Source organism: Leishmania panamensis (genome assembly GCF_000755165.1).
Source record: "Leishmania panamensis strain MHOM/PA/94/PSC-1 chromosome 34 sequence".
NCBI lineage: Eukaryota > Euglenozoa > Kinetoplastea > Trypanosomatida > Trypanosomatidae > Leishmania > Leishmania panamensis.
In genome coordinates, this window is record NC_025881.1 from 728,090 (window position 1) to 740,697 (window position 12,608).

General features: G+C 54.9%; 2 protein-coding genes across 2 annotated transcripts; both read left to right on the forward strand.

The window, feature by feature from the left end:
- Positions 1–1,301: 1,301 nt before the first annotated feature.
- LPMP_341920 (kinesin, putative) lies at positions 1,302–3,386 on the forward strand (the record flags this gene model as incomplete). The annotated part of the gene is made up of 1 exon (XM_010704316.1): positions 1,302–3,386. One exon carries the CDS (start codon positions 1,302–1,304, stop codon positions 3,384–3,386), a length of 2,085 nt encoding a protein of 694 aa, XP_010702618.1.
- Positions 3,387–6,586: 3,200 nt separating this feature from the next.
- On the forward strand, positions 6,587–9,457 carry LPMP_341930 (hypothetical protein; the record flags this gene model as incomplete). Its single annotated transcript, XM_010704317.1, has 1 exon — positions 6,587–9,457. One exon carries the CDS (start codon positions 6,587–6,589, stop codon positions 9,455–9,457), a length of 2,871 nt encoding a protein of 956 aa, XP_010702619.1.
- Between the last annotated feature and the right edge of the window lie 3,151 nt (positions 9,458–12,608).

Here is a 12,608-nt window from a genome sequence, read left to right on the forward strand (position 1 = left end):
TGTGTGTGTGTGTGTGTGTGTGTGTGTGTGTGTGTGTGTGTGTGTGTGTGTGTGCACGGAGGAGGGAGGGTGGTATGGCATGCTGTTCGCAACGGCATTCACCCCGAGTTGCGAGAGACTTATCCAGAGGCTTATAGCGCGTAAATGAATTGAAATGCGACCATTGAGCCACTAGAGAAGACGGTGTACGGCTATAGTCAACGAAAAGAGCACTGCGGTGTTGTGACGGACTGCCTTGCGTCTTCTGTCTGAGGGATTAGCCTCTCTTCACTGCCGGTCTTTTCCTTCTCTGCTCGAAGTGATCTTCAAGGAAAGTGAGATGCTCGGTCACGGCGGAAAGGAGAAGGCAACGGCCTACATACCCACATAAAGCGACTGCTCCTACCCTTGCCCACTCTTCTCTCTTTTTTCCCGTCTTTCCCTGTCTCCTGTTGGACCCTTCTAATCGTGTCGATGTCTTCTTCCTCCCCACCCCACCCACCCTTTTCACACTAACACACGCGCACACGGACACAGTGTCTTCGCAATCGTGTTTCTTTCGTACTAGCCTCTTTGCTCTCTTCCTTGCGCCTTCCCCCTCTGTCGATCGACACCTTCACTCGTCACACACTGGTTGCTGCCCTTCTCTTGCTCTCTCTTTCTCTTTCTCCCTCGAGCGTGTGTGGAAGTGTCTCGGCTTGTGAGGTGTTTTGCTTGTGTTACCTTCCGTGCGTACGCCCATTCTCGCTTTTCCATCTCTCTCTCTCTCGCCTCATTTGTGGACTTCGTGCGTGCCCACGTAGTCCATCGACGACGTTCTCGCAAAGGCAAAGCGCGCCAATCGACTGGCAGGGAAACGAAGGAAGTCGTGTACATACGCACACACGAGGGACGAAAGACTTGAGCAGCGCACAACCGAAACAAAGTTGAGGTAACCAACGGAAGGGATTACTCTCGAGGAGTTGTGCGTGCCGTTTCTTATCTTTCGCTCGCTTTTCTCGCGCTTGCTCCGCTTCTCTTCTCTATTGCGTTCTACTTGGAGCGTTTTTCACCTATCGGCGGCGCATTCCGCGTGACTTTCTTTCTCTTGACGAATTTCATTCCCCTTCTCGTCTTAATTTCTCTCCCCTTTTTTTTTGGGAGGGGGGCGCCTTTCACCTGCTCGGCTGCCAAATTTTCTCCGTATATCTCGTTCGTCTGCGTTTTTTTTCTTGTGCCTTTTTTTTAAATTGTGAGCAGCAACAACAGCGAAAGGAGGGGGGCAGCGAACACCTGTACTTGACGGACATCCATATTACCAGAAGAAGCAGCTGTTACTCACAATGACAACTGTAGGAAACCAGCGTGTAATGGTCTCGGTGCGCGTGAGGCCGATGCTGCGCGAGGGTGCTATAAATCATCAGCAGGAAAAGTTCGAGCTGCAGGGCGTGCACCGCACCGGCGATACCACTCTCAAAGTAGAAGTGACAAAGCAAGGCGAGCCGACAAAGAGCAGTACCTTCTCCTTTGACTACATTTTCGATCAGGAGAGCACACAGCTCGAGGTGTACGAGGATGCCGTAGTGGATATGGTGGACGGCGCGCTCGTCGGCGTGAATGCCACCCTCTTGGCTTATGGGCAGACTGGATCCGGCAAGACTTTCACCGTGCTGGGCGATGTGAAGCCAAATCCGCTTGAAAACGACCTGCTCACAACGGACAGTGGCATGTTCCTGCGTGTCCTGAGCGACTTGATGGATTACAAGATCCGGCAAGCCAAGAAGGGTTGGCACGTGGTGGTGGGTTTAAGCTGCATCGAAATTTACAATGAGAACATCCGCGACCTTTTCGGCGGCAAGCCTGGCTCGGCACCGCCACCACTGAAGGCGGTCATGACTGGCGAGGATGTTCATCTACCATCTCTCATCATCAAGGAAATGATGACGTTGCAGACGGTTTTCAGCGAGATTCAGCTGGCCATCTCGCGCCGCATGAGCCGTGCGACAGACTCCAACTCGCAGTCGAGCCGCAGCCACTGCCTCTTTTCCATTGATATCCTACAGCAGGCAGACTCGGCCGCCGCGCCGTCACTGAATATTCTTGATCAATCGAGGAAAGGCAACGACACGAAGAAGACTCTGGGGTCAGACAAGAAGGGAGCATCGGCAGCCTCAAGGAAGGCCGGCAGCCCGACCTCTGCTGCGGAGCCGCAGATGGCAGCGTGGGAGATGCCGTTCCAGGGTACAGTTTTCCGCATCCCCGGGCAGAAGGAGCCCGTCTACGCCAGCAAGATCATCCTTGCCGATCTCGCCGGTAGCGAGCGCATTTTCCGCAGTGGTGTAACCGGCGATGGCTTGGCAGAGGCCACAGCCATCAATAGCAGCCTGACGGCACTGGGCAACGTGGTGCACAGCCTGCACAAGGGTGGATTTGTCAGCTACCGCGTCTCAAACCTTACGCGGCTTCTCAAGCCGACCTTTTCCCATCCCAGCTCGCGTGTGCTGCTCTTGGCACAGTGCTCTCCCACGCAGATGTCGTACGATGAGACGGTCAGCACACTGCACTTTGCTAACAAGGTCAAGGACATGAAGGTGACAACGTCCACCGGCGCCGAGGCGGAGAAGCTGCAGTTTGACTTTCTGGAGTCTGGTAAGATGTGCGACGCGATATTGGCAGATCTACACATCTTCGCTGTGGAGTCGCAGGCGAAGGCCGGCATTATTCGCCGCAAGGTGATGCAGCAGAACAAGCTCTACTATGACGTGTTAGCGAGCAAGAACGGCAAGACGGCCAAGGTAACGATGAGGGACCGCCGCTTTTCGGTCGAAACGATGGGCGCGGTGGCTGCAGCGCAGGAGGAGCGCGCGGAGCTGCTGGCCCGTCTGGAGAAAGAGAGGTCGGAGGAGGATGCAACACGGCAACAGATGGTGAATGAGTGTTGTGATGAGTTTGTCAAGGAGCACATGGACGAGGTGAAGGAGACGAAGGAGGGAATTGAAGAGCAGGTGAACCTGCGTGTACACCACAAGTCGCAGCAGATGTTACTTGAATCGGCGGCCTGTGGTAGAAGGATCATGGAGGAGGAGGCGGAGGGGTGGGCCTCGTTAATGCTGCTGTACCTGCAGGAGCACAACTCGCTCTGCAGTAAGGAGTTGGAAACCACATCTAAACTTCTTGAGGAGGTGGCCCAAAACGTCTACAAGCTGGGCGTGTCTGGTGTCACGCCCGAAGAAGCCGAGGCTGACCGCACCTACGCCCTCTCCGCGTGGTATCACTGCGCGGCGAAGCGCTTTTTTTCCATATGCATGGAGTTGTATGAGGACTACGTAATTTTACTGAGCACTTCCCGTGGTAATGCGATGCTGGAGAGGTGGAAGAAGAAGAACCACTCGCTGCTGCAGAAGTTCCAAGAGGAGAGCTCGGCGTAACGACAGGGAAGCGCGACAGTGAGAATAAGTGGGGGTGAGAGGAAGAAGAGGGGGAAGAGGGGTTGTGGCTTAGGTGAGGACGTTGAGAGGTCGCCCAGGCACACAATGTCCTGACTTCCTTTATACTCCACTCCTATTGCTTGCTTGGTGGTTGACGTTCACAGGGGTGTATGGCTCGCGTGACACATCATGTGAGGTTCATCAGTTCCCCTCTTTTTGTTTTCATGCTGTGTTTTTCGTTTTCTTCCCCTCCTCCTCCTCCTCGCCGCTGCCTACACTTCTGCCTGGGTAACCCTCCATTTTTTCTTTGCTTTCTTTCATACTCTCTTCTCGCTATGCGTGGGTACCTTTCCGGGTCCTGAGCACGTGCAAGTAGACGAAGTGGATCAGGCAAATGAAACTGCAGGGGAGAAGGACTGCGGGCTCTTCCTCGACAGTGCCTCCCGGTTTTTCTTCGATATTAGTGCCTCTCACGTTGCTTTTTATTTCCTGGTCATTGACATTTCCCTTTACGCGTAGAGTCAGTGCAAGCTGCTCCGTCTCTTTTTCTTTGCCTTGCTTTACTTTTCTTCTCCGTCGGCAGGTGTGTGCGTGTGTGCGTGTACGTGTGCGTGTGTGTGTGTGTGTCATACGTCTGGCTTCAGTATGGTGCCCCCCGCGTTGACTTCTCTCTGCGCCTCTGTGTATTGTGTAGCAGCCTTTGCTTCCTTTTGCGTGCTTCAGCGTGTAGGCTTGGTGACAACCGTTGGTAACCTGACGCGTCTTTTCCTGTTTTCTGTTGTACCTTTTTTGTTCGAGAAAGGGTTGCACGGTTTAGACCCTCCCTTCCTCCCAACATGAACCCCACATCAGTAACTACAGAGAATGCCAACACATTCTGTCCAGAGGAACTTACGCATCCAGAAAAGGAGGCGTAGGGGGTGAGGTAGAGGGAAACAGAAGACAATGGAAGACTGGCGAGCCACATTCATCTACATTGGCAAGCAGGCGTGAAAGCGGAAGAGGGGAGAAAACTCAGAGCAAAGCGAACGCAGGCCAACAAACTCTTCCTGTACTCGACCGCCACCTTCGTTTTTCCTTTAGTTTTATTTGGTCATTACGAAAAATAAAGTGACAAACGCGCGTATGCGCCCCACACACAAAATAGCGAATGCAAATAAAAAGGAGCAAAGCGTGATCATGAAGCACAAGAGGATCCCCGTGGCGGGACCTTCTACCCGTGTGTAGATCCGTGCGTGTTACTCCGTGTGTGTGTGTGTGTGGCTGTGGGTGTGAATGTTGTAACGGGACCTGCGCAGAGATAAAAAAAATATACAAACACACTGCCGTAACTACAAAGTATCCGCTCTGAGTCTCTTGTTCACTTTCTCGTTCACACTGAAGGCACACGTAAGCACATGCCGAGAGAAAAAAAATAAATAACATGCAAAGGAAAATAGGAACGAACATCAGTGCACTCAGCAGTGCGAAAGGCGGATCTCAAGACTGAGACCAGGACATGCATATTGGGAAAAAGCAAAGAAAAGAGAAAAGGGAAGGGGCTCATATGTAATCAAGGGAGTCAATCATCCCCTCTCTCTTCTTTGTGTTGGTGCCACATTTTCTCTTGCGCGCTTTCTCACCACTGCCTTATTTCGTGCTACCGTTTTCCGCTCTGTCTGTTTTGTTGTCCGGTGTCTCGAATCTCCAATTTTTTTTTGTTTGAACTGTCCTCTGATTTTTCCTTCTCGAACAGCGTCATCTTTTTCCGTTTCCCCTTCTCTTGTAGTCGCTTGTCCTCCTCCCCCCTCTTTTTTTCTTTTCTCGTCCCTTCCCACTCTGTATCGCTGCATCGCTCTTTCTCGGACTCTTCTCTCGTTTTTCTTCCCTTTCTGAAAATTTTATCAGGGACTTTCATTTTTGCTCGCTTGCGCTCTCTCTCTCTCCCTATCTCTACACGCGTCTGGTTTGTCTTATTTGCTATGATATTGACTTTTTTCCCTCTTCTGTTGAGTGCTGCGATGTCTTTCTCTCTCTCTCTCTGTGCTTGTATGGGCCTGTGGTATCGACACTCATGTGCCTGTGTGTTCACCGTTAGCAGATATATGGGTGGGTGTCTTCTAGAGAAGTGACGTGGTGCCTCTGCTAAGGATAACATTTATGGTCTTGGCGGACTGTCGCTGCTTGTCGCTCCCTTCTTTCCTTTTATATCCCCCTCTCAAAATATATTTGCTGGTGTACATTTTCCTGCCATGCTTCGCCCTTTTATTTTTCATCTAGTCCTTGTAAGCCCCATGGACACTGATGGGTATTGTGCAGACGCAGACAAATTAACACGCTCACTCCGACAGCGCCGTCACTACCATGGGTGGTGCTAGGAGTCCGTCCAATGCGTCCAAGGTCATCGCACCTCCAAAACACAGGTGAGCCGAGGAGTTCGACAGCGCTCTTAGGCGCACCTCACCTTCCTTCCACACACCCTTCTCTTCTTGCTTAAATGCTCAGGTGATTTGCTTCTGTACTTTCACGCAGCTGACACATCAGCCTCTGATGCTGCAGGAGTCGGGAAAAAATGTCTGAAAAACAACAAAAAAGCGGAAAATGAGGGATGAGAGAAAAGTGGAATGGATGAACTGGAACTCGGTCATGCAGGTGTGTATCGCTGAGGAAACGAGAGCTCTTCTCCCTCTCCCCCACACATCGACCCACCCACACTGAGGCAACCGGAGTAAGAGGAAAAAAAAAGAACACATTGTGCAACGGATAAGCGCACGCAGTGTTTTTTTTTTTTCACTCTAAAGGTATGCGAGTGGTGTGGTGGTGACGTGCACGTTTCTTCGCGCCTTTATATCTTGGTGGCAGCTTGGAGGACTACTCTTCCCTTCGGCGGTCCTGCTGCCTCGTGTATGTTCCTCTTGCTCTTTCCGTGCAGGGCTACCACCGTGTTCTTGAATCCACGTGACACCTATTTTCTTCTTTGCTCACCCACTCTCCGTACACCTGATGCACCTCCCCACACCCACCCACCCACCCCCCCCACACACACACATGCATCCCTTTTTTACCGCTCTTTTATTCTTGTGTGCCATGCTCTTCTCACAATGTGTTGTCTTTTGCTAAGATACGCACTGAGCCCGCACTTCCCCGCGTATCCTTTTCAGTGTTTCTCTTGGACAACACCGAAGTCATAGTATCACCCTGTCCTTCTCTCTACATTGAGCATGCTTGCATCTCCAAGTTCAAAGGTGTCTCTGGTTCAAGAGACGGCAGAGCTTCTCCGCTCGTCGGCCGCTGCACCTGGCAGCTCGACAGTTGACCCTCCAAAAGTCATAAAGGGCATTGGTATCCCTACCGCCAGTGTCGCGTACCCCTTCGACGTGCTTTCCTCCGATGAGGTCTTGAACAAACTGACGGTGCTGATCGTGGACTTCGACAGCGTTGTCCATGAGTGTCTACGGGTACTTCAGTGCTGTGCGCAGGCTAAGCGACCGGTGCAATCTCCATTGTCATCTTCCTCGTCAGTGCCGGAGCTCTCAATCTCGTGTGAGTCCGCGAGCTCTGCTGTGCCACCGATGCGCAGAAGATTAGGCGGATGCACGCTCTGCAGCGCCTTGGAGTGTGCTGCCACGAACGCGCCTCTGTTGCCATCGCTTACGTTGCTGCTGCGCCTCTTCTTGGAGAAGCTGTGTGCAGTCATACGCATGAAGAAGGTGCAGGCGGAGTTGGTTCTCGGTAACTGCGGTGACAGTCTTCGACAACTGAATGAGCTTTCTCTCTCTGATCACGGGGAGAGACGCTGCCACGACGACGACCACCATGGCCACAGAAGCTCACACAATTATTTTGAGGCTGCTCTTGCGTCAGGTCGAACTTCTTCTCCCTCATCCCCACCGTCGTCTTCTCCAGCGGTGACAACGCTGCTTTCCTCGTTGCGCGGCGTTGAAGAGATAGCGCTGTGGCTGGAGGTGTATCAGGCGGTGGTCTCTTTTATGTGGGGTGACGGCGGCGATGTGCTGTCGCTCACGTCGTTGTACGTCACCGATAGCTCAGGGTGGTGCGGCGCCATCGATCGTTGCAGGAACGGCTGGCTCAAGAACCCAAAGACGTTGGCACAGCAGGCGTTCCCGATCCTGTGCTCGAGCGACCACCGCGCATTCTTTACCTCCGTTAGTGCTGACGCGTTACTGTCTTTTTGGTCGTCCTGGTGTGCCTCAGAGACAGCGCGACTGTGCGGCGGAGGCGATTTACTGCCACCGAGATATTTCTTTGGCTTTGATTGCAGCGGAAAGCTGCCGCCAAGCGATGCCGCTAGTTTGGGGAGCGCCCTTGTCGGGGCCGGTGCTGCCGGCGCTGGCGTTGGGTGTGTATGCGATAACGCAGTGCCTCTGTACTTTCGTCACGGGCCATCTGTGGCACGGCGGCTGGGGTTGCGCTCCTCTGCGTACTTACCAGCATTGTACGCCCTCCTCACCGTGCACGATTCCACCGTCGCGACTGCCTCGAAGATGAACGGGATAGGCAGCGAGGTGGCGGGGTCGGATGTGCATCCGCTCGTGACCCGCGCTGCGGCTCTCGTGAACCAGCACTGCGGTGTGCTACATGTGGATTTGCTTTTGGAGTGGTTGGGGGAGAGAGGGGCCCGTGACAAGGTGGTGGATCCGAAAGGAGCAGAGCAGGCAGACGCGTGCGACAATGCATCGGATCTTGGCTTGGTACTCTGGGAGGCGCAGACTGCACTCGGTGAGGTTTCCACCGAGGAGGCGTTCCCGTCGATGTTTCAGCTCGCGCCTGTCTGGGTCGGTATGTCGTGGAAGTACGCGGGCCCACCGCGTTTGTGGTGCGCTCTGAGCCGAGTAACTCATGACATAGTTGCCACAGAGCAACCGGCGCCTAGCACCACGCCTTCGTATGCCCGCACCGAAACTGCTACACCTCCATACCCGTACTTGACAGCTCTACGGACCGTTCTTAGTCTTACGTATTATCCATCACGACCGTCATCACCAGCGCTACCGCCCGAGCTGCTCTCATTGTCCCTTTCTTGTCTCCCCCTTCGATTGTGTATCGCGAGCGCCGTGCGCTCCTTGTTCAGTGAGTGCGCCATGGCAGAGTCTAGGGAAGATGTCAGCAACCCAGTAGCCATCACCACTCGTGTGTCGTCGGCGCTCTCGCTGGCTGTTCCTCTCACATGCGCTCTGGCAGACCCGCATATTGGTGTTGTGGATGTAGTGGCTGCAGCGGCAACAGCACGGGAAGATGAGAGATGTGATGATGCACAAGCAACTCCATCGACTGAGTGGTTTCAAGCTTGCCTGACACGCGGCGCACTGGATGATGTGCGCCAGTATGTCAGACCAGCGGCGCAGCTCACGGCGGTGGCCATCGCTGCGCTGTGGCGCGCCCGACTTTGGACGTGCGAGGTCTGCCTCCGCTTCTTTGTGCTTTTCCTCAGTTATCTGGAGTCGGCATCCCCAAAGCCGGCGCCTCAGTTGTTGTCGCCGCTGTGTATGGTCGGCGAGTCTTCCCTTGACCAGAGGGGCAACAATGGTGGCATAGTTATGAGCGAGGGGGACTCGAATAGCGATAAAGTGATCGGGGTAAGCCAAGACGAGGTGGAGGTGTGGTGGCACGCGGTGTCGTGCTTCACAGTGCTGCACTCCCTCACTACTTCCATCTCCCAAGCCGCGAGAAACTCGGTGACAATGGTGGGCGGGAGCGCGATGCCATCGCACGGCCTCTCGAGTATCTTCTCCGGCTGCCTCCCTGACGCGACCTACGGAGCTGCAGACCGGCTCGCATTCGTGTCCTTTCTTCGTGGCTATGGTTTGCTGCTCACTCGCGGGAAGGCACGCGATGAGGTGGGTATTGGGGAGCCGGATATCGTGGAGGCTGAGACGGAGGTCAAAAGCGGCGGCGGGGAGGCGGCGGCGGCGGTGCACGGGAGGGAGCATTTATCGCCGCTGCCGTCGGTGCTGCCGCCCAGTCGGCTAATGTCTTTGATGAAGCGACTGCAGTGCCCCTTTGCCCTGATGGACGAGGTGGTACACCTGCATCGTATCTTGACTACAATGGCGGCAACCCCCACTCCGTGACGGGAGATGGGGGAATGATGCTAGTCAACACACATTTCAGCCGTTCAGTCGCGTAACGCCGCTGCGACATCATCTCGGTTTGTGTTTTAATCTGGTAACTCCGTACCCGGCGGGGGACACAACGGCACAACATATTTCAAAGACACATGCCGCTACTGTTTTGTTCTTCTCTCCGGGGTTTCCTCGCGCTTTTACACATTCCCTGACCACGTCCTCGAATTCCCCTCCTCTTTCATACCCAAATGCTTCACCCTTTGCTGAGATTCCAGCAGGATGCGAGCATGGCGACGAGCAAGTACTGCGTGCCAACGATTGGTTGCGCGATCCTCGGTGCCGCACAGATCTTCATCTGCGTGTCCGGCGTGGTGCGCGTGAACGGGAACGCGCCTTACCGGTATAAGCAGGGGCTGACATCATTCTTCTGCGTGACGCTCAGCCTTGGCACTGCGTTTACGACCGTCGTTGGCGCTGGGGTGGGCTGAGCGTGAATTTCGGGAGTGGTGGCAGCGATCTGTACGGGATGTTTCAGGGTTACCTCGCGCTGTCGACGCTCGTTCGCCGGCTGACTGGGACGATGAGGTACCAAGATCGAGGAGAGTCTGTACTGGATCAAGGGAGATGGTTGAGGAATGGGACAAGCGCGTGGAGGTGGAGAGGGATACCGACAGCAGCACCCTGCTGAACGGCATAGATGAGGCAGAGAAGAAGTGCAGCGTGGACGTTGCCGAGTACGGGTGAGGCTCGATGGTACCACAGCTGCCGGGGTGGTGCAGCTGACGAGTGTCTCTATCTTTATGAACTACACGCTGACGATCGCGGTCAAGGTTGGAGTCCCGCCTCTCGCAGCCGACCCCTTCCTGAGCATTTAGAGCGTGCTCTCCGCGTCGTGCTCCTGCTCAGCACTGCTGCCGTGTTGGCTAGGTGCATCATGACGGAGATTGTGACGGTGTTGAACAGAACGAAGAGCGGCAAGGCGCACAGCGGTTTATCGAGCGCTGTGATTGCAGCGTACCCACTGATGTTTCAATCGCGTATGAGCTGCTCTTTCTACCCGCTGCCGCGGAATATGTTACCACTTCCATTCCGGATGCGTGAGTAGAACTTAATGCAGTCATTCTAGGCCACTTTCGCAATCTTGATCAGTGTGTTTTTCCCAGATCGTGAAGGAGACTCGGTGCGGCGGCCCGAGCGGCAACTAGAACAATGGTCTCACGATGGTGTACCTGCTCTTCAGCGTGATCAGGCTTCTGGGGCTTGTGATGTTGTTCTCATTCCTGCAGCTGTGGACAGCAGAAGACGATCGCTGCTACCGCTGAGAAACACAAAAAGAGCTCCGCAGCGGAACTGGAGAGCGCGAGGAGAGTCGTGGCTCCTGTGCCGCGTCATCCCCCCCCCCCCATACTGTGTAATCATCGCTTGCCCCTCTCTCCTCACCCCCGCTTCCCCGCGGCGCCGCCGAGGCGAGGTGCTGGCGCCGGACAACTCCGCCTCCGCCGAGCTGCCTGGTGATAGGTGGCGGCTGTGAGCTGTGGGGGTCACGGGTGAGGCCAGCAGTGCGGATTTCCGCCACTCCCCCGCTCTAGCGGAGCGTGGGGCGAAGTGGGCTCGGCAGTTGACACTGTAATCAAGAACTCACGGTCCCAGTTTTTCATTCCCCTCTCTTTTTCTTCTTACCGCTACTCTTGTTCGTGACTGACCTTCTCGATTTTGTATGTTGTGCCCCCCTCTCTTGTGGTTCTTCACCAAGCCCTAGTGTGCTCAGTTAGGGCGGATAAAGAAGACGGATTCGTTTGGGAGTGGACCGCGGTATTAGTACGTCGTGTGGAGAGGGATATCTCGCGTCTGTGAGGTCACTTCATCGAGCGGCAATACATGGCATGCTGTCACCACCCCCTTCTCATTTTCTTCTTACTCTCTCCTACTTCGCTTCTTCGTTATTTGGCTGCCCTCCTCCGCTGCCACTGCCAACAGCTCAAACATCTGAGGCAGCCTTCCGTCCACCTCACTTTCGTCGGGTTTTCGTTTCCCTAAGCCTGACACGATCCACGCCCACCTCTAGATGTCTAGGATGCCACTCTCCGAGGCGAAACTGAAGAGGTGCGCAACACTCCTTAATGACAGACGGCTCGCAAAGGTGCAGTAGCACGACAACTTGACCAAGCGACCCATCGAGGCCAAGGGAAAACAGTCGGACCTCCGGAACGTTCAGGCACTTGCTACGGGAGGGGGACCCAGTAGGGATGAGTACGACGGTCAACTGATGGGAGGGCATACGGTACTGCGTATGGTGGCACACGGTGCTTTTCTACACACTAGAACCGCACCTACAGAAGCTGAGAGTTTCGAGCTTCGACGAGCGGCCGGTGAATGGGGCGGTGGCCATGTGTGCGCACGGCCTGCGGTACATTTTTCGGAAACGAGGTGCCGCGCGAGACGCTCTCTTGCTTGGGCAGGCATTTCTCGCGTCAACCCTCTTTCGGAAAAGAGGGCTTGCGCGTGGGCGCCATGACCTTGCCCCAGGTATTAGCTGGCCAGCAACTCCACCCAGAGGCTTGAGCATCACTACTGGGGTATAGACTCGGATAGCCCTTGCTGACCAGCAGACCCCCGGACCTTACGTGGGCAGCCTTTCCGTCGCCCTCTACTCACAGAACGCCATTATGGACATGTTGGTCTACGATCACCAGGTGCCCGATAAGCAGCAGAACCAGGAGGTGCATGGTTCGGCGATGGTGACTCGAAGAAGCTTGGTGCGTCTCGACTGAGTAGTCGGCCGACGCAACCGGGGGCTGCTCACCTCGGGCAAATGTATGCAGGATTTGGGGTTGATCCTGCCACCACGCCATACTGCACCGTACGTTGGTGCTGGTCCTGCTCTGGGAGCGGGGGTGACGAGGCGGTTGGGAGACAAAGGACAGGGACTGGCAGGTCAAGGTGTACCTGCGTCATTTGCGCAGCCGCCCTCATCGATGTGAAGAAGCTACAATCAGTAGAGTTAGAGCCAGTCAGCGGCGACTTCAGGCAAGGGGGAGGGCTTCGAATACCGAGGCCGGCTCAATCCTGCAGGCATACATGCCGGAGCACCTCCTGCTGCCGGGTGACGCAGTGCCAAGGCTGTTGTGTACGCTTTGGTAGCACAAATAGACATACG